This window comes from Oncorhynchus gorbuscha, linkage group LG11, assembly GCF_021184085.1.
Source record: "Oncorhynchus gorbuscha isolate QuinsamMale2020 ecotype Even-year linkage group LG11, OgorEven_v1.0, whole genome shotgun sequence".
NCBI lineage: Eukaryota > Metazoa > Chordata > Actinopteri > Salmoniformes > Salmonidae > Oncorhynchus > Oncorhynchus gorbuscha.
Window position 1 is genome coordinate 26261034 of NC_060183.1, and position 22128 is coordinate 26283161.

Below are 22128 nucleotides of genomic sequence, written 5' to 3' on the forward strand. Positions count from 1 at the left end.
TTTAAGTGTGTCAGAGCAGTATGTCCCCCTCTGCTGGTTGTGCTGATATGTTTATTATACACAGCTGAGGTATGTCACAGTAGATCACAGTAGAATGACGTATGGACGCTGTTGTACAGAAACCATGTGATGTAATTCTAACCGACAGACAGAGAGAAAAGCAGACAGGGAGGAAGACAGACGGGGAGGCATAGAGAGGCAGACAGGGAGCCATAGAGAGACAGAGAGGGGAAGACAGGGAGACAGAGAGAGGAAGACAGGGAGGCAGAGAGAGGAAGACAGGGAGGCAGAGAGAGGAAGACAGGGAGGCAGAGAGAGAAAGACAGGGAGGCAGAGAGAGGAAGACAGGGAGGCAGAGAGAGGAAGACAGGGAGGCAGAGAGAGGAAGACAGGGAGGCAGAGAGAGGAAGACAGGGAGGCAGAGAGAGGAAGACAGGGAGGCAGAGAGAGGAAGACAGGGAGGCAGAGAGAGGAAGACAGGGAGGCAGAGAGAATAAGACAGGGAGGCATAGAGAGGAAGACAGGGAGGCATAGAGAGGAAGACGAAGACAGACCAATCTTAAGACATGCAAACAGAAGAAAAAGGTAGTAGTCAAGTAGCAGTGCAGTAGAATAGACAGGCTTACAGACAGATGGACAAGGGAGGCAGACAGACAGGTGTACCCAAAGGCAATTAAGATAGACAGCGATAACCCGGAGAGATATTCTGAGGGGATAGCCTGGGGTCTACACTTAGCGGAGGTCAGGTCTAAGCGAGTCAGAGCAATTTGTCCCCCTTACAGACAGATAAGCAGGCGATAAAGACCAACAGCGATGACCCAGAAAGCTCGTCGGGGAGTATGTACACTCGGGCTAGCCAGAGAGACACACACACCAACGAAAGAGAAAGCCAGACAGATCAAAGACAGACAGACCAGGCCCTCAGACATGTCCAGTACCTTGAGGCGGATTAACTTCTTTTTCCAGGAGCGCAGGCCCGAGAGGTAGATCTCCGTGAGGGCCTGGTGGGACAGCTGCAGGTCGATGCCTTCAGGAGTCACCGTGAACTGGAAGGCCACGGCCTGGTGGGCTTCAGCCATGCCTGGAAAAAGGGATGGAGAGAGAGCGAGAGAGAGAATAGGGGCAGATAGAGACAGGGGAAAAATATATATATATATTAAGTGACCATCTTCCATACCAACTACAACTCTTTCGCCTTAATTGTGCGTACACGTGTAGGTTATCAATAAAACTACACCGAGTTTAAAATCGAGGAGAGGAAAAATGGGTGAGTTTAGCCTGATTTGTTCACGTCGCTAAAAGTCTACAGCAGTGGTTCTCAAACCTCTCCTCGGGGAGGGGGGGGGGGGCTCCCAAACATTTCACAATGCTGATGTCGTCCTTAACTAGCTCAGCTGATCACCCGATCGAGAGCTTGATAGTTAGTTGACAAGTATAAATAATCAGACGTGCAGCTCTTAAATAGTTCAATTACATGGAATGTTACTTCGCAGCCTTATTCTAAAATTGATTTTATAAAAAAACTATATCAATCAATCTCCACACAATACCCCATAATGACAAAGCAAAAACAGTTTTTTAGAAATGTGTGCAAGCTTAAATTTAAAAAACTAAATATTACATAAGTATTTAGACCCTTTACTCAGTACTTTGGCAGCGATTACAACTTCGAGTCTTCTTGGGTATGACGCCACAAGCTTGGCACACTTGTATTTGGGGGGTTTCTCCCATTCTTCTCTGCAGATTCTCTCAAGCTCTGTCAGGTTGGATGGAGAGCGTTGCTGCACAGCTATTTTCAGGTCTTTCCAGAGATGTTTGAGCTCTGGCTGGGCCATTCAAGGACATTCAGAGACTTGTCTCAAAGCCACTCCTACGTTGTCTTGGCTGTCGTTTAAGGTCATTGACCTGCTGGAAGATGAAGCTTCACCTTAGTCGGGGGTCCTGAAAGCTCTGGAGCAGGTTTTCATCACGGATCTCTGTGCTTTGCGCCGTTCACCTTTTCCTCGATCCAGACTACTCTTGCAGTCCCTGCCGCTGAAAAACATCCCAACAGCATGATGCTGCCACCACCATGCTTCACAGTAGGTTTCCTTAAGAAATGACACTTGGCATTCAGGCCAAACAGTTCAATTCTGGTTTCATCAGACCAGAGAATCTTGTTTCTCATAGTCAGAGTCCTTTATGTGCCTTTTGGCAAACTCCAAGAGGGCTGGCATGTGCCTTCTCCTGAGGAGTGGCTTCCATCTGGCCACTCAACCATAAAGGCCTGATTGGTGGACTGCTGCAGAGATGGTTGTCCTTCTGGAAGGTTCTCATCTTCACAAAGGAACTCTGTTTATAAATCAGAAACACCTGCAAAGAGTTGCAACGGAGCTGAGCAATATAAGAGATCATCTTGGCCTACAGCAAAGATGGTGGCTAAATGAAGAGAGTTCACTCAGGCTGTTTACTGTTGAAAAACATTGTCAGTTTCAGTCTACTTAACGGGGTGGGACTCCCGTAGACACCAATGTAATAGCAGCTGGGTCTGGTCTACTTAGTTCATTGACTTTCATTAAACACCCCCCCCTCGCTACCTCTTCAGTCTCTGGCTACAGCGACACTTGGCTGCCTGAGCCATGGAGCAAACTAAAATAGGGGGTGACAACTGTTTTTTTTTCACCTACCCTTTATCAGTAAATTATTATAATCCATTGGATAATTTGTCCAAAAAAAAATTTGTCTGCATTAAAATGGGGCCATTTTATAAATTGTAAAATTGCATCATATGATTGCATTTTAGAGCCCCGCTCCCCCCCAAGAAGAATGGTTTAGACCACTAAGGTTTTAGGCAAATTCGTTTTGCATGGCCCGGAGCAAAATAAACTTGCCCATTATTTCAATAGTTAGGCTACACATATATATAACTGTAGCTTATATTCCTTCTACAGTATTTCTATGCTGGATTCGCAGCCGCAATTTAAATAATGCATTGATATATAGCTAGCTAGCTAAAATGACAACAGAGCGAATATAGCTATTTGATCATGTCCGTGTCCAAATATTAATGACTAGAATCCGACAGAGTTTCACTGGAATTATCCAAACACAGACAATCTTCAACAAATGCAGACAAACCCTCAACATGTCAACAGCTTGTATAGGCATGATTTAACTGAGACTCATCTCTTGACATGTATGCTGGGAGTCGTTTTCTGAAAATTATTTTCCCCTGACTTACAGCATCTTAAAGCTGCAATATGTCACTTTTTGGGCGACCTGACCAAATTCACATAGAAATGTGAGTTGTAGATATGTCATTCTAATTGAAAGCAAGTCTAAAAAGCAGTGTATCTGTTCTATATACGCCATTTCTATGCTTTCATGTGTTTCATTTTTTGCATCAATTACTTTCGGTTTTGTACACCAGCTTCAAACATCTGAACAAACAATATTGTTGGTTATTTAAACAATATTTCACAGCAGTTTAGATGGTACAATGATTCTCTACACTGGCTTGTTTTTTCACAAACTGAAATTAGGCGAACTATTTGAATTTTAGCAGCCAGGAAATGGCAGAGTGATGTCTGCAAATTACATCTTTAACTGAAAAGGTGCTCACAACTTTCATAGCATGCGAGCTAGTTACACCAACAGTGTTATTTGTTGTTATTTCTCTGCTACACGTGGCAATTACCATAACGTTCCCACCCCCAATTCCTGAATATGTTTTAGCAGCCTGCATCAGTCTTCAAGGTGAAACCTAAACGAGAATTTCCGGATGAGCTGCATTGTAACCTAAGGTGAGATGACACTTATGACACTTGGGGTGAGTTCCAAACGCCACCCTATTCCCTTTATAGTGCACAACTTATGAGAAGGACCCATATTCATGCACTATATAGGACAAGGATTACAGGGACTGGCGTGCAGAAGAAAAATCAGCCCGCGCAGTGAAGCACAAGATTAAAAAGTTGAGTGAAGTTCAGAGTTTCCCCCGTTAGTTAACACTATCGACGTTTCCCTTCACTGTGGGAATTGTGATCGAATCAGCGAAATATTAGGCACTTTCAATGCAACATACCAAAACAAAACTGTTGTTGTTGTTGACAGAACGCATCGGAGTACCATTCTATTGCATTGATAGACACGTACTCTACACAGACCGGTGCACGATAAACAAATCAGAACTGCAGTAGACCTAAATGCAAATAGACCGTTGCCATATATGGATTTGTTCTATTCACTTTGAACTGGACTATTTTACAGCATGAGCTGTCATAGTTTTCATGCACTTGTTTTGAGATCAAAGTGAGAAATGCTTGTAGCCATGTGTGCGTGCACATGTGCGCATATTCTTTGCTAGTTAGCGAGTTATTTGCCCAGTTATAGTTCATTTGTAGCCAGCAAGGTGAACGTGATAGCTTACCACAAGAGCACAAACCCTGTACATTTCAAAGCCCGCATTGAAAAGAGAGTCAGGTAAAAGAGCTTTTTGTTGTCTTAAAGGGGCAGTGCTCTATTTTGAGACCGCCTTGAAGAAGCTAAGTAGTTAATAGGTAGAGGGTAGCATAATTTGTCTGATTCTCTGTAAGAATGGTATGGGAATAATAATACTTTTTATTTTGTAAAGTGGTTTCCTGATTCAAACAACATTTTCAGTCACCTCCTTGTCTGAAGGACAAGTGGGTAAACAGGTTAATGTCAAGCCCTGCGTGTTTCATGGCCTGCAGGCCTGAATCAAACACCACACATTGGCTGTTACTGTTGGCTGAATGATAGAAACCCTATTTCCATGTTAAAATGTTACGCGATTCATTTTCACCATTGTTTTTTTTTTAAATGCTGGGCCACTCTGGTAGGCCTACATTATGATCAATAGCCACATTAGCCTACTTGGCCACTGTAAAAACAGTCAATTAAAAATCGGGTACAACCTGTGTTCACAGTAAACGCACTTCAAAATCTGAAATTTGTGCCGGAAAATATTAAAAGGGAACTTTGGTTCCACCTGGTAATTAATTACACCCACCTGGCGTCCCAGGTCTGGTTAGACCTGGGACTTACTCCAAGCTAACAATTTGTTAGCTTCTGGTCATTAACACTATATCAAAATCCATTCACTGTAGGCTACTACTGTACATAACAGCACCGTCATACCCATTTTATTGTACATTTGAGTTTGAATTAATGTGAATTGTGTGAATGCCTTCGTCTATATTGTGTATGGTACATTGTGTGCAGCGACCTGTGCTGTTAACAAAATCAATAATTGTCATCTTTGCTGGTTCATCAACTGAAGACCATTTTTTATGGGTCTTCCACATCGACGGGGCCGCAGTAGAGAAGGTGAAAATATTGACATACTGGTTTAACTAATTTCATATGTATACACCATTCTCGTCAAGACCACTCCAATATTGCGCATACGGATTTCTCCTAACTCCATTATTTTAGACGTGTGTATTATAAGACACTACTGCCCCATTGGGAGCTAGGAACACAAGCATTTTGCTACACCGGCAATAACATCTGCTAAATATGTGCACTTGACCAATAAACCAATGACCTAAAGTACTAATTTGACTGATAATGATCTGACTGCTATATTTGATACACAACTCCATCTCATGCGGCATACTGTAATTAATCACTTATAGTGGAGTGGAACAAAAAGACGCCAATGGTGCAAATGGCATTTAATGTGATGACAGAACTGCAACACACAATGTACTGGTTCACTTCAAAAAATAATTTATTACTGATGACAGAACAAAACACACTGGTTCACTTCAAAAAGCCTTTAGATTGACTTGAAATTGTTTAAAGTTTTAGTCATATGTACAGGATACGCATGGTATACAATGAAATGCTAACTTGCAGATTCCGTCAACAATGCAACAACAAAAAGATAGTACGAACATAAAATATAAAATGGTTTGGCGATGTCTGGCTGTGAAGCCGAATCATTGATGGGCCTGTTGTAATTACACCACATTCTCCACCTCCTTGAATCCCACGGAAACTCCTGTCGGCGAGCCATATTTGCGACAAATGGTCCAAACACATGAAGGGAAGACTGTTCCCTCGTCCCAGTCCCTCTTCCTTCAGCAGCCTGCATAGACAGAACAAATAAGCAGCTAGAAACTAATCCAATAACAAGAAACTGTTTGTTTTTTTATCAGAGTGCAATTATAAATACCAAAGTTATCAATATATAATTGTGTGAGGACGAGAAGAATGTAACTTACTCGAAATACACCGGTCCAGTCGGTCCGGCGTGTCTGGGTTGCTTCTTCCAGTTAATTTTTGGGACACGGAAGAATGTCTCTAACTCAACAATTGAGTGCAGAAAAGTCTGGTTTGTTAGTCATTGGGTGTGCTGCTTTTTTTGCCTGAGATATCAAGCCCTCCCAATCAATGGCAGTAGGAAGTCCCACTGTGTAGCAGAAACACTCAACGTCAGTTGCCATGGATTGGCATCCCACAGTCCCTCTCAGACCTAGCCACCGCTCCAGGAAGCTAGACTACTGGTTCCGCTGATTTAGTCTCCCTCCGTGCTCGCTCAGCGTCCAACTGCAGAAGTTCCTCCGTAGCACATTGTGGATTGAATAAATATGGCTCGGGGGAAAATGTAAAAAAAATTCTACCTCAAAGCCCAACATGACTTATCAAAATGTTATGAGCAAACTAACTACTTTAGCTACTAGAGTACGCAACAGCTGGCTGCCTCGAGGGAGTTTTGTTTACAAAAACAAAGTCATGCAGGAAGACAGCACAGGCAGAATTCAAAAAGTAGTCCATAAAATGAGGAAGTTGATAAAAAAAATATTCTATCATTTTTATTTTTATTTCACCTTTATTTAACCAGGTAGGCAAGTTGAGAACAAGTTCTCATTTACAATTGCGACCTGGCCAAGATAAAGCAAAGCAGTTCGACAGATACAACGACAGAGTTACACATGGAGTAAAACAAACATACAGTATAAACAAGTCTATATACAATGTGAGCAAATGAGGTGAGAAGGGAGGTAAAGGCAAAAAAGGCCATGGTGGCAAAGTAAATACAATATAGCAAGTAAAACACTGGAATGGTAGTTTTGCAATGGAAGAATGTGCAAAGTAGACATAAAAATAATGGGGTGCAAAGGAGCAAAATTAATTAATTAATTAAATAGTTGGGAAAGAGGTAGTTTGGGCTAAATTATAGGTGGGCTATGTACAGGTGCAGTAATCTGTAAGATGCACTGACAGTTGGTGCTTAAAGCTAGTGAGGGAGATAAGTGTTTCCAGTTTCAGAGATTTTTGCAGTTCGTTCCAGTCACTGGCAGCAGAGAACTGGCAGGAGAGGCGGCCAAAGAAAGAATTGGTTTTGGGGGTGACCAGAGAGATATACCTGCTGGAGCGTGTGCTACAGGTGGGAGATGCTATGGTGACCAGCGAGCTGAGATAAGGGGGGACTTTACCTAGCAGGGTCTTGTAGATGACATGGAGCCAGTGGGTTTGGCGACGAGTATGAAGCGAGGGCCAGCCAACGAGAGCGTACAGGTTGCAATGGTGGGTAGTATATGGGGCTTTGGTGACAAAACGGATTGCACTGTGATAGACTGCATCCAATTTGTAGAGTAGGGTATTGGAGGCTATTTTGTAAATGACATCGCCAAAGTCGAGGATTGGTAGGATGGTCAGTTTTACAAGGGTATGTTTGGCAGCATGAGTGAAGGATGCTTTGTTGCGAAATAGGAAGCCAATTCTAGATTTAACTTTGGATTGGAGATGTTTGATATGGGTCTGGAAGGAGAGTTTACAGTCTAACCAGACACCTAAGTATTTGTAGTTGTCCACGTATTCAGAGCCGTCCAGAGTAGTGATGTTGGACAGGCGGGTAGGTGCAGGTAGCGATCGGTTGAAGAGCATGGATTTAGTTTTACTTGTATTTAAGAGCAATTGGAGGCCACGGAAGGAGAGTTGTATGGCATTGAAGCTTGCCTGGAGGGTTGTTAACACAGTGTCCAAAGAAGGGCCGGAAGTATACAGAATGGTGTCGTCTGCGTAGAGGTGGATCAGGGACTCACCAGCAGCAAGAGCGACCTCATTGATGTATACAGAGAAGAGAGTCGGTCCAAGAATTGAACCCTGTGGCACCCCCATAGAGACTGCCAGAGGCCCGGACAGCAGACCCTCCGATTTGACACACTGAACTCTATCAGAGAAATAGTTGGTGAACCAGGCGAGGCAATCATTTGAGAAACCAAGGCTGTCGAGTCTGCCGATGAGGATGTGTAAAAGGATTAGTAAAAATGTCAAAACTTCAAAAATATTGATAAATGACCAACCATCCAGCTTTAAAGTCCATTTCTCTGCTTGAGAGGAGCTGGCTAAGTAGTTACCTCTGACTACCAGATACTGCACTAAGCTAACGATAGGTTTCCTTTAACTTCCTCAAACTGCAAATAAATAGCGTCACTGAGTTACTGACTATGGGTAAGTAGGAAATTACCCCAAATCCCAAAGTTTCCTACCCATTTAATACAGTAAGTATTGCCCATCCATCACTAAAGGCAGACTGACCAGGCACCCTGTCAGACATTAACAAACAAGGAAAGGGCTTTGCTTTGCTCTTCAAAGATGAACTGGTTCAAGATGGGCAAGATGGGCATTCAAGCAGCCTCAGCTGCTAATAGATTAATGCCCACAGATGGGTTAGGGAGGACTGTGTGGTGCAATAACTGAAGGCTGGTTCGTCCAATGGAACCACCACGCTATTTTCAGATAAGAGATTGGATTAAAGCAACGTCAAAATGATAGCGCCAATCCATTATGGGGGATCATGTGAACGCCTGTTGCTTTGCCAACATGCTAGGTAGTGTGCGGTGTGAAAGGAAGGCCAGGAAGCAGTACCAGAGCAACAAGTCTGACACCAACAGGCTCCTGAACAGTTCCTATCCCCAAGCCATAAGACATAGCTAACAAAATGGCTACACGGATCTGCATTGACTCTTTAGTTTTGGCACCGACTTGGTACTCACTACATTGGCTCACACACGCACTGCTGCTACTCCATTTATCGGATGCATAATCACCTTAACCCTATACACGCCTACCCCTACCACTCCAGTATCCCCTGCACATTGCAAATATGTGACACAGGAAACTAGGCGTAAGTAGCGCATCACTACTTCACAGGTGAGGCAATTGTACGCCAACATATTTACCAGAATGCTTTTTTTTGGGCATAAATGCCTTCTGGAACATGTGAACTTTCACGTAGCACACTTCGGTCTAGACACGAGCTGCTCTGTATGCGTCAGTAATCCTTTCTAAAGCAGTTGGTTGTATAAAGATATCACAAAGTACTGTGATGTCGCTACCGTTCTCCACTGTCTGGAGGACAGAGTTTTGAAATCCGTTGAACGCCCGGTGGGAGCAGAGCATCACAGCTTAGGAGATGGAGAAAATGCAGGCGTTTGATTACGTGGAGGGAGTCGAAAAGAGAACAAAGGCTGTTGTATAGAACTCGTCTCCGGATTTAATTTCCAAACGAAGGGCAACCATGGCATCCGTGACAGAGGGATAAGCGTTCATCCAAGTATACTTATTTTAACTTAATATAATACATCAATAAAATCTATTTAGCCCCAAGTAAATAATGAAACCTGTTCAATTTGGTTTAAATAATGCAAAAACAAAGTGTTGGAGAAGGTAAAAGTGCAATAGGTGCTATGTAAGAAAGCTAACGTTTAAGTTCCTTGCTCAGAACATATGAAACCTGGTGGTTCCTTTTAACAGGAGTCTTCAATATTCCCAGGTAAGAAGTTTTAGGTTGTCGTTATAGGAATTATAGGACTATTTCCCACTATACCATTTCTATTTCATTAATCTTTGACTATTGGATGTTCTTATAGGCACTTTAGTATTGCCAGTGGAACAGTATAGCTTCCGTCCCTCTCCTCGCTCCTCCCTGGGCTCGAAACAGCCACCATCGAAGCAGCGTTACCCATGCAGAGCAAGGGGAACAACTACTAGAAGGCCCAGAGCGAGTGACGTTTGAAACGCTATTAGTGCGCGCTAACTAGCTAGCCATTTCACTTCGGTTACACCAGCCTAATCTAGGGAGTTGATAGGCTTGAAGCCATAAACAGAGCAATGCCTGATGCACAACGAAGAGGTGTTGGCAAAACGCACAAAAGTGCTGTTTGAATGAATGTTTACGCGCCTGCTTCTGCCTACCACCGCTCAGTCAGATACTTGTATGCAACACAGGACACGGTTGATATTATTAGATATTATCTAGCATGTGTAGTTATCTTATAAAAAAACAATCACTAGTTAAGTTTAATGCGAGCAACTTACCTTGGCTTACTGCATTCGCGTAACAGGCAGTCTCCTTGTGGAGTGCAACGAGAGAGAGGCAGGTCGTTATTGCGTTGGACTAGTTAACTGTAAGGTTGCAAGATTAGATCCCCCGAGCTGACGAGGTGAAAATCTGTCATTCCACCCCTGAACAAGGCAGTTAACCCACCGTTCCCAGGCAGTCATTGAAAATAAGAATGTGTTCTTAACTGATTTGCCTAGTTAAAAATATTAAAAGGTGTAAAAATAAATTAAAAAATTCAGCAAAACCGTCACCCAAAAATACAGATTTCCGATTGTTATGAAAACTTGAAATTGGCCCCAATTAAAATCGGCCATTCCGATTAATCGGCCGACCTCTAGTGTGAACGATACAGAATGTTGAAAACAAAGCTCTCCAGTAGGTCAACCAAAATATTCAAGGGACATTTTCTCAAAAGTCAGTTTACAAGTTTATCAACTTCCAAAGCAGAATTACTTTCCCATTGTTCTTCAACTGTGGTGTGCGATATGCCATTTTCTAGCGCAGAGTTTCTACTTTATCAAATAAAATAAAAAAACATTTCAGATTTGCTACATAAGACCGAATTGAGCTGGTTGGTCACATATGGCATTGGCACAGACCCTGTATATAATTGCTTTCTCGTGTACTTCTTATTTCTATTGTGTGCTTTTGCTCCACTTTATAATACCACAGATATTGATTACAGCATTGATGGGAAAGGGCTTTCAAGAAAGGCATTTCACTGTATTTGTGCACGTGACAAAACTTGAAACTTCTGGGGCTTCCCAAGTGGCGCAGTGGTCTAAGGCAAAACATCGCAGTGCTGGAGGCGTCACTACAGATCCAGGTTCCATCCCGGGCTGTGTCGCAGCCGGTTGCGACCCTGACACCCATGAGGGAGCACACATTTGGCCCAGCACCGCCCGGATTAGGGGAGTCTTTGGCCGGCTGGGATGTCCTTGTCCCGTCACGCTCAAGCGACTCATTATGGCTGCCGGGTGCATGCACGCTGACTTCGGTTGCCAGCTGTACAGTGGGTCTTCGACACATTGGTGCAGTGAGCAGTGTGGCGGGGGACGCACGGGTCTCGACCGTTGCCTATCCCGAGTCCGTAAGGGAGTTGCAGCGATAGGACAAGACTAAAAAGTACCAATTGGATATCACAAAATATAAATGAGTGGGCTGTCATTTGTCAAAGGCCATTGCCGTAGTGGACATTGGCTAGACTCAGACTGATGCTACAAAAGTTGATAGGGATGTTGACTGACGTGGTGGAACGAGTGTCTCTTCTGAGCTGATCACCATTTTTCCACCAAAGGGATTGATTTTGCTCTCCACAAATATCAATAATGGCCTAGGGAACATTGACAAACATTCCTATAGGTCACATTCAGTATCTATTAATTCTCCAAACTCACACCTCCCCCATGCCTTTCATTCCCTCACACTACTCCCTATAGTGCACTTCTTGACCAGGGCCCATAGGACCAGGAACATTGATCAGATATATTAAAAACGTCCAACGTGTCTCCACCCTAAGGCAAAATGAGTAGATGAATGAAATTAGTTATAAAATTGCCCTAGGCCAGTGACAAAAAAAAGTCGCTGGCAAAATGTGTAAAATTACAACCAACTTGCTGTTCTATAGAAGAGAGCTGGCATATGCAGCAGTGAGTGTCCATGCCAGGGACTAACAGCAGTGAATTTCAGCTCTGATCACTTCACTGCAGCCCTTTGTGAGTGCCCCCCCCCCCAAAAAAAAACACCTTCTGTTTAGCTCAGCGCTGACTGCCAGCACACGGAGGGTTTCAACACTAGGAAATGTTGGCTCGGGCTCAATTCATCACTGATATCAGTTTGATCGCACTGAAAGCAGCAGGCATGAGACCTTAATCTATTGTGATAGCACTTTAACCTGCCATATCTTAGTCACGTTTATTCAATGAGAGATCTAAGGGACATTGTTTTAATGGATTACAGTAGCCAACTGCTTCAGAAAGAAAAAAACATTGCCACCGGATGCGAGAGGATAATGGATCCAGAGAGAATATGATTTTTAATCATATCAGATTTCAGATTTTTAATGCAAGCACAGTCAGTAGAAAAATGTGTAACTTCGTTCTTCTACGCCATTATATCAAGAACTACCTCAAAACAGCAAAAGGCTCCCTCTTTTTCACTTCACCCCTCTATCCTCCAGCACAGATGGAAAACTAACAAGCAGGCAGAGTGGAACAGCAGGGAGGAGAGAGAGGGATGGGGGAGGGCGTGGTGTAAACTAGGTAAAAGGTGAGTGTTCCCACAGGCTACAAAACAGTGACACAGTCAACATAGGGGACCGGAAACACACTGACTGCCAGTACAGTCATGTTTGAGCACGATTGCCCTGCCCCAACCACCCCTTCCCAGTTAGCCTGAAAGCAACAAAAAAAACAATTGTGAACGTAGATAAATCATTTTAGAAAGCACAAGCAAAATATATTTGTATGCTGGGCTTTAGCAGAGATTATTTTACAGTCAAGTGTGTGTCCAGGCCTCAATTGTTTGACTGCCACCATTGAGTCAATGAGTCTTGTGTTATAACTTCTAATAGGAACTGTATCCACTGAGGAACTCTGGAGCTGTGTGCCATCTAAAACGCAGGGCTGACTGTCAGCAGGAGCCGTTTCAGATTTATTCAGAGACTCCAGGAGCGATCATCGTTAACATGGTCGATTTAAAGCATTGAATATTTACATTCATGCACTTCGAAATTAATGTTGTAACTTTATCCCGTAAGTTTTTATGCACAGGGCACTCCCACATCATGTGAAGGAATGAGTCTACCTGATTTAGAGGGCACAGTGAACAGTTGGGAGTCCAGTTATAAGGGAATAAATTGACAATACTTCAATGGCTAGCTCGGAATTGTATTTTCCAAAACAGCGTTTGACAGCCAGAGAAATTACAGCCATTTAAAATTCTGAACTTGAACAAACAATTTACTATGACTTTCAGCAGCTTTCAAACAACATGGATTGTAACAGAATACAACCACTGACAGTGGAACACGATACACGGGAGATAAAGGCCAACTGCGGTTCAGTCACGATGACCTAACTTTTCTCAAGTTCATGGGCAAGAGCCCATATACTACATACCTGGTTTGAGGAGTTAGAGAGGTTACTTTGGTCAAATTAGTCCGACTCGGGATAACCGGTACCAAGAAAGTGGCTCACCTTTTAGCCAGGTACATTTCTATAAATAAAAATCTTTCAGAACTAACCTGCTCCTGGGCAGGCTACTCAGGGATAATTCAATTTATTCTGAATGAAGTGTCTGAGCTGCGAGTTAAGGACCAGTGAACTCAGATTCCCTCCCTTCTGCAAAGATAGCCTCATCCCCCCTTCATTTGAGGAAGACGACTGGCCCAAAAACCAACTAATTCCTTTGAAAAACGGCCTACATGGCGTTGAGAAGAGTCAAACATTTATTCTAGTGTCAAAAATGTACTACAGTCGTACAATTTACAATGTTGCCATTTAGCAGAAGCTCTAATCCAGAGCAATTAGGGAACATTTTTAAACATGTATTTTTCCCATATATAGGACCCACATCATGTGTTTTAATAAAAATCAACTATATGCGTTGAGCTTGTTTCACTGCCCTTGCCCTTTGGTGGGGGCAACTCCACCACATAAACCTTAAGATAACCAGGTGGTCGTCTGCTCCTTCGTTGCCTGGTTCTCCTGGCGCTGGTTGAGGATGAAGCCTTGGTCGATGCTTTAGGCTTAGCTCCTGGAGCTTTTATTCTTCCCAGGACTTTCCCCTGCATCTTTATCTTTCCTCCCTTCCAGTGGAGACAACTCTTCCTTCTCCAATTCCCTTTCACCGTATTTGGTTTCAGTCATCATCTGGGTCAAAGGACCATTGAATGATTCTTGGAATCTGTGTGTGTAGCCAGACAGGTAGGATGACTGACGATCGTGAAGGAGGTCACAGTCAGGTGACAAAGGAGACAGACATAAATACATGTTTATTTCCTGGATAGTTGTGTACCGCATAACAAAGGAAACAGAATAACATGAAATTCCCCAAATCACAAAAGTCCAATCATTCATTAATGTAATTAAGTAATTCAGCTCAATATGAAGGATGATTGAGTCATTTAGGATCATAAAGATTAAAATCATGATAACGCAAATAAATAGATCAGTTATCAATTATTCAATCTATAATCAGTTTGATCCCATGACTATCAATTTAACAAATAAATTATGTTTCATACTTCCAGGTTTATCTTCATATGTACATATAATTTCGTTACATTTTAACCATATTAATGGCATAATTGTCCCATGATGATCTGTAGGGCCGTGATAATTGTCCATTGATATAACAGGTTTAAAGTGTGCGCTCCAAGCCACGCTCCATGTTAATAAACTACAAAACAATAACCGATTGCCTGCTCTCGAGCGCAACAGATAGTTCAGATGAAAAATAATAATAGATTTGGTGGATTTACGTCGATTTGTGGTTGCACACAATGTCAGGATTAGACGGAGCTGGGGGAGAGAAAGTAGCGAGGTCGGCTGGTGGCAATTACCTCCTTTTAATGAGTTGAGATCTGTTGGACAATTCATGGCCGCAGCTGCGCAAGCGGCCATGAATTAAAAAGGGCGAGTCCACCAACTCCATGGTCAGTTTCCACTGCGAGACTAAAAAAAAAAAATATTGGTCAACCAATCGGGGTCAGCCCTAAGAGCGACAAACAATTCATCTTAAAATGTCTACAGTGCTTTCAGAAAGTTCACACCCCATGACTTGTTGCTAATTTAAAAACGGATGTAATCTATATATATATATCTATATTTGGGGGGGCACTGTCAGTGAATTCATTTCAAAAATGAAAAGCTGAAATGCCTTGAGTCAATAAGTATTTATCCCCTTTGTTATGGCAAGCCTAAATAAGTTCAGGAGTAAACATTTGCTTTAACAAGTCACATAATAAGTTGCATGGACAGACTGTGTGCAATAGTGTTGAACATGATTTTTGAATGACTACCTCATCTCTGTACCCCACACCTAATTATCTGCAAGGTCCCTATCGAGCAGTGATTGTCAAAGAGGTAGGGTTTCAGGCTTTTTCAGAAGATGGGCGGGGACTCCGCTGTCCTGACTTTAGGGGGACGCTTGTTCCACCATTCGGGGGTCAGGACAGAGAAGACCTTTGACGGAGCTGAGCGGGAGCTGCCCTCCTGTAGGGGTGGGAGGGACAAGAGACCAGAGGTGGCAGAACAGCGTGCTCGGGTTGGGATGTAGGGTTTGAGCATAGCCTGAAGGTAAGTAGGGGCAGTTCCCGTTGCTCCTCGGTAGGCAAGCGCCAGGGTCTTGGAGATGTTGTGAGCTTCAACTGGAAGCCAGTGGAGTGTGCGGCGGAGCGGAGTGACGTGGGAGAACGTAGGAATTTTACAAGATGCAACTCAATATTAGGAAGGTGTAACGAATGCTTAGTATACTCAATGTATATTCCCAAATATTTTAATTTCTGCACACCCTGTGTGCACTGAACTGACATGCATGATTGTTGATGACACGCAGATGTTCAGGTTCAGGTGTGTAGCCTACTGTAGCTGCTGGCAAAGTCATTTAAAGCCTATCCTTTATCACGCAGGATGTCACTTTCCAAAGCTACTATTTCTGCCAGTTTCGACCTCTGTATATAAAGTGACGGGATCCGATTACATTGCTACCACGTTTATTTCCCTACTCCTTCAATTGAGCGCGCGGCATCCTTTTACAAAATGCAGTTTTACGACCAGCATTTCACGCGGAGCTCTTAAAGGGACAGTGTCATCTATGAAGGGAAATTAAGGCTTTGTAATAGAAACAAATTAATTGAGTGAATAATATACGATTTATAATAACAATCAGGATGTTGTGTCCAATGGGGTAAATGCAGATGGGCAAATCCCATGCTTGAGCCCATGTACATTTTATAGCCACTATGATTCATCAGTTGGGGTACAGCTGATCGCTAATAGAACATCTGATCATATAGACCATGCATAGGCTATATGCATGGTCCAAAGTTAAAATACCTCTAACATCCTTTAAACCAATGTTACTGGGCCCCATTTCTGGAGGTAATTTTAATACATTCGGGGTAAGAATGTCCTTAAAATAAAAAAATATTCACCAGAACTGAGCTTCTTAGTCCTATATAAAAGAGGACCCCAGACCTAAGCAATGGGACTGGAATTGGTCAAACTTGCAGTTTAATGTGAAGTACAAAATGAGCCCATTTCCCTAAAAGCATGATGGTAATGACTTTCTTACATAAAAAAGGTGGAGGTTAACTTGGCCCCAGACAAGTTAGTCATGGATTGTTGGGGGGCTTTAACCTCTGCTCATTACCACTAGACAAAAATGCTGATAAGCACTGTATCTGTATTGGGTGGGAATGACAATAAAAGATGAAATGTGCATTGTTATATTAGCAGAACACTGCTATGATATTATGTAAAAAGTGGTTTATTCTACATAGATCTGTTACTATTACTTGAAAGTTATCAAAACACTTATTCTGAAGTATCGACATAAATTCAGCAATTGCATTCGTCTCACATTACTCTGTAGGCTACTGACTTATTCAAAGCCTCCTCCGACATCTCATCACTCACTCGCAGTTATTGAACTCAACCTGTGGGAGATTTGTTTAAGATTGAGTGTGGGGGGGGGCGGGGGCTCCCGAGTGACGCAGAGGTCTAAGGCACTTCATCGCAGTGTTGAAGAGTCACTACAGCCTGCGGTTTGATCCCAGGCTGTGTATTTACCGGCTTTGACCGGGAGTCCCATAGGGGCGGCGCACAATTGTCCTAGCATCGTCTGCGTTAGGGGGGGCTTTAACCTGCCTATCCTGCTCTAGAGACTCCTTGTGGTGGGCCGGGCGCCTGCAGTCTGACTTCGGTCGTTAGTTGAGCAGTTTTTCCTCCGACATAATACAAATTAATAAAAGATTGAGTGGGGGGAACAAACTGTGTCAAAGGTTCTAACAGATGAGTGTCTTGGTGGTGGCAAGGACACCCCCAAATCAAACCACACCCCCCAAGCCAACTCACACCTTGTGTCTGTCATGGCCGCCAGCATTTCTTGAGGAGCAAGCCAAAATAACGAGGTCATATCAGCAGGTGCAGTTAATTAACCTTAAAATATTTGTTAATCAAACGTTATAATGGGAAGAATAGTCATGTTAAAATACCTATCACGTAACCTAACACATTTAGTAATGATAGCATGCATTTGAAATGCATAGTGAAACTTTCGGATGAATTAAAAAATAATTGTGGGAAACCTGAGCAGCATTTCTTTCTGTTCCCAATGAGGAAGAAAAGAACAATCAGGGGCGGTTCTCTTCTACACTGTTCAACCAATTCAGTAAATGTGAATGTACAGTCAAAAAACATGATTTTTCTGTGTTTTATATATTTCCACACTATGAGGTTGGAATAAAATTGTGAAAATGATGAAAATTCCCTTTTATTGTAAGAGCTGTCTGAAGAGTTTTGGTGGGATGGAGTTTAGGCCTGCCTTGCGACGTCACCAAGCAGTAAATTAGTTAATAGACCAATAATTGTCATTTATTAGGAGCCCCATTAGCCAACAACTTGTCTTAATGGGGTATGACACAAAGAAAAATACATTCCAGAGAAGAGTTTACAATTGACATACATTTTAAAACATTAACATGTGCTGGTGCATCGATCAGTTACACTAACATGTCAGTACATACACACAAGTAGGTAAGAAAGTGTTCCAAACCTCTTTGCCAATAAAAGCTAGTTTTCCCAGCCTGGTCTCAGACTGGCTGTAACATAGTAAAAGTAAATCAGAGACCCACAAACTGTATGATATGTTACATTTGGTTGCATAAGACAGAAGGGCAAGAAGACAAACGAAAGTAGGGTGGACGGGTGTTCCAATTTCATCAAGGACAACTTTAGCAGCTACTTACTAGCCTACTTTTTAAGCTACTTTGCGACGACAGCATGTTAGCCAACCCTTCCCCTTTAACCTACATGATCAAAAGTATATGGACACCTGCTTGTCAAAAAAAACATCTCATTCCAAAATCAAGTGCATTAATATGGAGCTGGTCCCGCCTTTGCTGCTATAACAGCCTCTACTACTCTAGGAAGGCTTTCCACTAAATGTTGGAACATTGCTGTGGGGACTTGCTTCCATTCAGCCACAAGAGCATTAGTGAGGTTGGGCTATTAGGCCTGGCTCGCAGTCAGTGTTCCAATTCATCCCGAAGGTATTCGATGGAGTTGATTTAAGTCAGGGCTCTGTGCAGGCCAGTCAAGTTCTCCCTCACCGATCTCAACATTTCTGTATCTACCTCGTTTTGTGCACGGGGGCATTGTCATGCAGAAACAGGAAAATGCTTTCCCCAAACATTTGCCATAAAATTGGGAGCAAAGAATCATCTAGAATAGAATTGTTTTCTGTAGCGTTAATATTTCCCTCCACTGGAACTAAGGGGCCCAAACCATGAAAACAGCCCCAGAACAATATTTCTCCTGCACCAAATGTTACAGTTTGCACTATGTATCTAAGCAGGTAGGGTTCTCGTACCCGCCAAACCCAGAATCATCCGCCGGATTGCCAGATGGTGAAGCGTGATTCATCACACCAGAGAACACTTTTCCACTTCTCCAGACTCCAACCGCTACGAACTTGACCACTCCAGCCTACGCTTGGCATTCCGCATGGTGATCTTAGGAGTGTGTGCGGCTGCTCGGACATGGAAACCCATTTCATTACGCTCCCGACAGAACAGTTCTTGTGCCGACACTGCTTACAGTGTATATAGCCTTGCGATTTTTTAAAATTATATACACACTATGCACTTCAGCACCTGGCAGTCACGTTCTGTGAACTCGTGTGGCCTACCACGTCGTGGCAGAGCTGTTGTTGCTCCTAGACGTTTCCACTTCACAACAACAGCACTTACGTTTGACAAACTGACTGGTTGGAAAGGTGGCATCCTATGACGGTGCCCCTGAGCTCTTCAGTATGGGGTATGGCTGAAATAGCAGATTCCACTAAATTGAAGGGGTGTCCACATACGTGTGTGTTTTATATAGTGTATCTCCTAACCCTTAGCCTAGCTAATGTTAGCCACAACAAATTGGAATTCTTAACATATCATACATTTAACTAATTTTTAACATATTGAAATTCATAACACTGTACAAATTGCAATTTGTATCATGTCATACGAACTGCAATTACTAAAATATCATACGAACTTGGATGGGCATCCACAAATGAATACATAACATATGGTAATTGAGTATCCTGGATTTACATTTACTATGTTGTCTACCCCTGAGTCCAGGTTGGGTTTCCCCTCCCCACTGAGACCACTCCCAGCAAGTCCTAGCAAAATTCTTGCTTTGAGAAATGGCTCTTTCCTATGAAACCATTTGTTTCTTCTTACTATTTTAATTGAAAACATATCACAGTACGGTGCTTAATTGTTCCCCAGAAATGTATTGATATCGAGAGAAAGAAAAAACGGCTGCATTTAAGTCCAAAAGTGGCGGCAGGCAGACGAGCAATAGCCTCTGTCGTAGTATGTATGAAGCCTGCTGAGCCGGAATGTGAAGCTAACTGAAGCTGGCTAGCTTTACCTGATCGTAGTATACCCCATCCGCAACATTAGTTATTTGGCTAAATGCCAGATCTAACGTTACGATAACTAAAGCATTCAAGGAACTCAACTTACATTGCAGAGTGACCTACAGTTACGCTAATCATTATTAGGATGGATAAAGTAGCAATCCAACCAGGTTTACCGAAATCAAGCCGAACCACTAGTTTGCTAGCAAGCTAGCTCATTTATGGATGCTACTTTTACATACTAGCACGCGCTTGTTCGTCGTGAGCGAAAAACGGAAACACTGACACGCATAATTTACATGTATTTTTCCAGAATGACTTGGCTAGAGTAGCTAAATAGCTACCGCCGAATAACACGTATTGTTTGCTAACAGAAATTAGCCGTTAACCTACAAATGAATAAACTGCAGTCAGTAAAGGCATAGCCTTTTAAGACACATTGAACTCCTTGTATATCAAAACTAAACCAAACTTAGCGGACTTTGTTAATTGTCATGGACTCCAAAAATAGCCGAGTTTAGCCAGAGAAGATAATCTCTGATTTAACTGGCTAACGTTAGCAATTGCTTTCCAATTCATGTTAGCGTTGGCTGACAGAGCAAGCCCCTGCCCATTATACGCGTGGATCTCCGAACTGTGTATGACAAAAAAAATATTTAAAGATGTAAAGGCATTTCGTTAGCATACCTGGAATCTATGAGGAAGACGAAAATTCGAGAACTCCGCAGGCACCTGTAGTGACGTCGATACCTTCTTTGATGAAATCTAACAGCGGTTGGCATCCAAAAAATGTTGCAAACGTCGAGACCTTCTCCAATACCCTCCTCTTCTCTGCTCGCATCCAAGTAGTTATCTACCTTCCTTCTCAACTCGTATTCTTCCAGCAACACAAATGATGGCGTCACTTCGTATGGTAAATGACGATACCTTCAAAATAAAAGCCCGCATTTCAAACCATTGCAATATGGATAAGAAATTCAAATTATATTGAATTATATTGAATCATTCACAGGAGGTTGGTGGCATCTTAATTAGGGAGGACGGGCTCGTGGTAATGGCTGGAGTGAAATTAGTGGAATGGTATCAAATACTTAAACACATGCTTTCCATGTGTTTGATGCCATTCCATTCACTCCATTCCAGCCATTATTATAAGCCGTCTTCCCCTCAGCAGCCTCCACTGATTTTAATCAATGGCCACTTTTGTTGTGCCAACAAGAAAATACAATTAGTAATTCATGAAAACAAATACAAAATATTTGTTAAGTCCAATTCTGAAAAAAAATACAATATTGACACAGGCATGTTGAGAAGATTGGGCTGTAGAGAGAACATTTTTCTACCTATCTCAGCTCAAGTTGAATGGAATATACTCCGTACGGTTCCTACTCACCAAATACAGTCAGTTTTGGAGGGGGACTGTGTCGTAGATACCCATCAGCGATTCGTTCTCCACACCCCCTCTATAGCCCCAAATGCAATACACTGTAATTGACTGTACACGGGATATACACTGAGTATACAAAACATTAAGCTGTTCCTAATATTTGGTGTACTCACTGTATATGTTGGCTTGTAAAAATATAACTTTTATACCCATCTCTGCTAAAGTGAAGTAGAAAATTCTCAGGAAAACCTGACTGTTTTGTAAAATGTTGGCACCGATGAGAAGATTCAAATATGTTTTGTTTTGGAGGTGGACTGTGTCACATGTCCTGCTGCTGGCATTTCACTCCGCACCCTCCATAGCCCCAAATGCAATACACTGGTATAGACCTTTCATGGGATATGTATTGGCTTGTAGAGACAACTTTTTTGGGGTGGAAAATACTCAGTAGCGTCTCTACTAGCCAAATATGGTTCGTTTTGGAGGGGCACTGTGTTGTTCACAATGAGCAGCACTTCATTCTCCACCCCCTCTGTAGCTCCCAATGCAATACACTCTAATATACTGTACATGGGATACATATTGGCTTGTAGAGAGAACTTGTATACTTGTCTCAGCTGAAGAGGTGGGAAATACTCAGTAAGGTCTCTACTAACCAAATTAGTTTTGGAGGGGTACTGTGTCCTTCATATCCAGCAACACAGGTTTAAATGATCTGGTACTATCCATGGTCCTGAAA

General features: G+C 42.6%; 1 protein-coding gene across 1 annotated transcript in view; it reads right to left on the minus strand.

Annotated features, from left to right (window-relative positions):
- The window catches only part of LOC124048403 (carnitine O-palmitoyltransferase 1, liver isoform-like), a 42289-nt gene extending 21395 nt beyond the window's left edge, over positions 1 to 20894 (minus strand). Inside the window, exons 1-2 of the mRNA XM_046369167.1 lie at positions 20690 to 20894; positions 939 to 1081 (exon numbers count right to left, since the gene is read on the minus strand). Of these exons, the coding sequence (XP_046225123.1) occupies positions 939 to 1079 (141 nt within the window). The 5' untranslated portion in view covers positions 1080 to 1081; positions 20690 to 20894. The remainder of the gene's footprint in view (positions 1 to 938; positions 1082 to 20689) is intronic.
- Positions 20895 to 22128: the final 1234 nt, after the last annotated feature.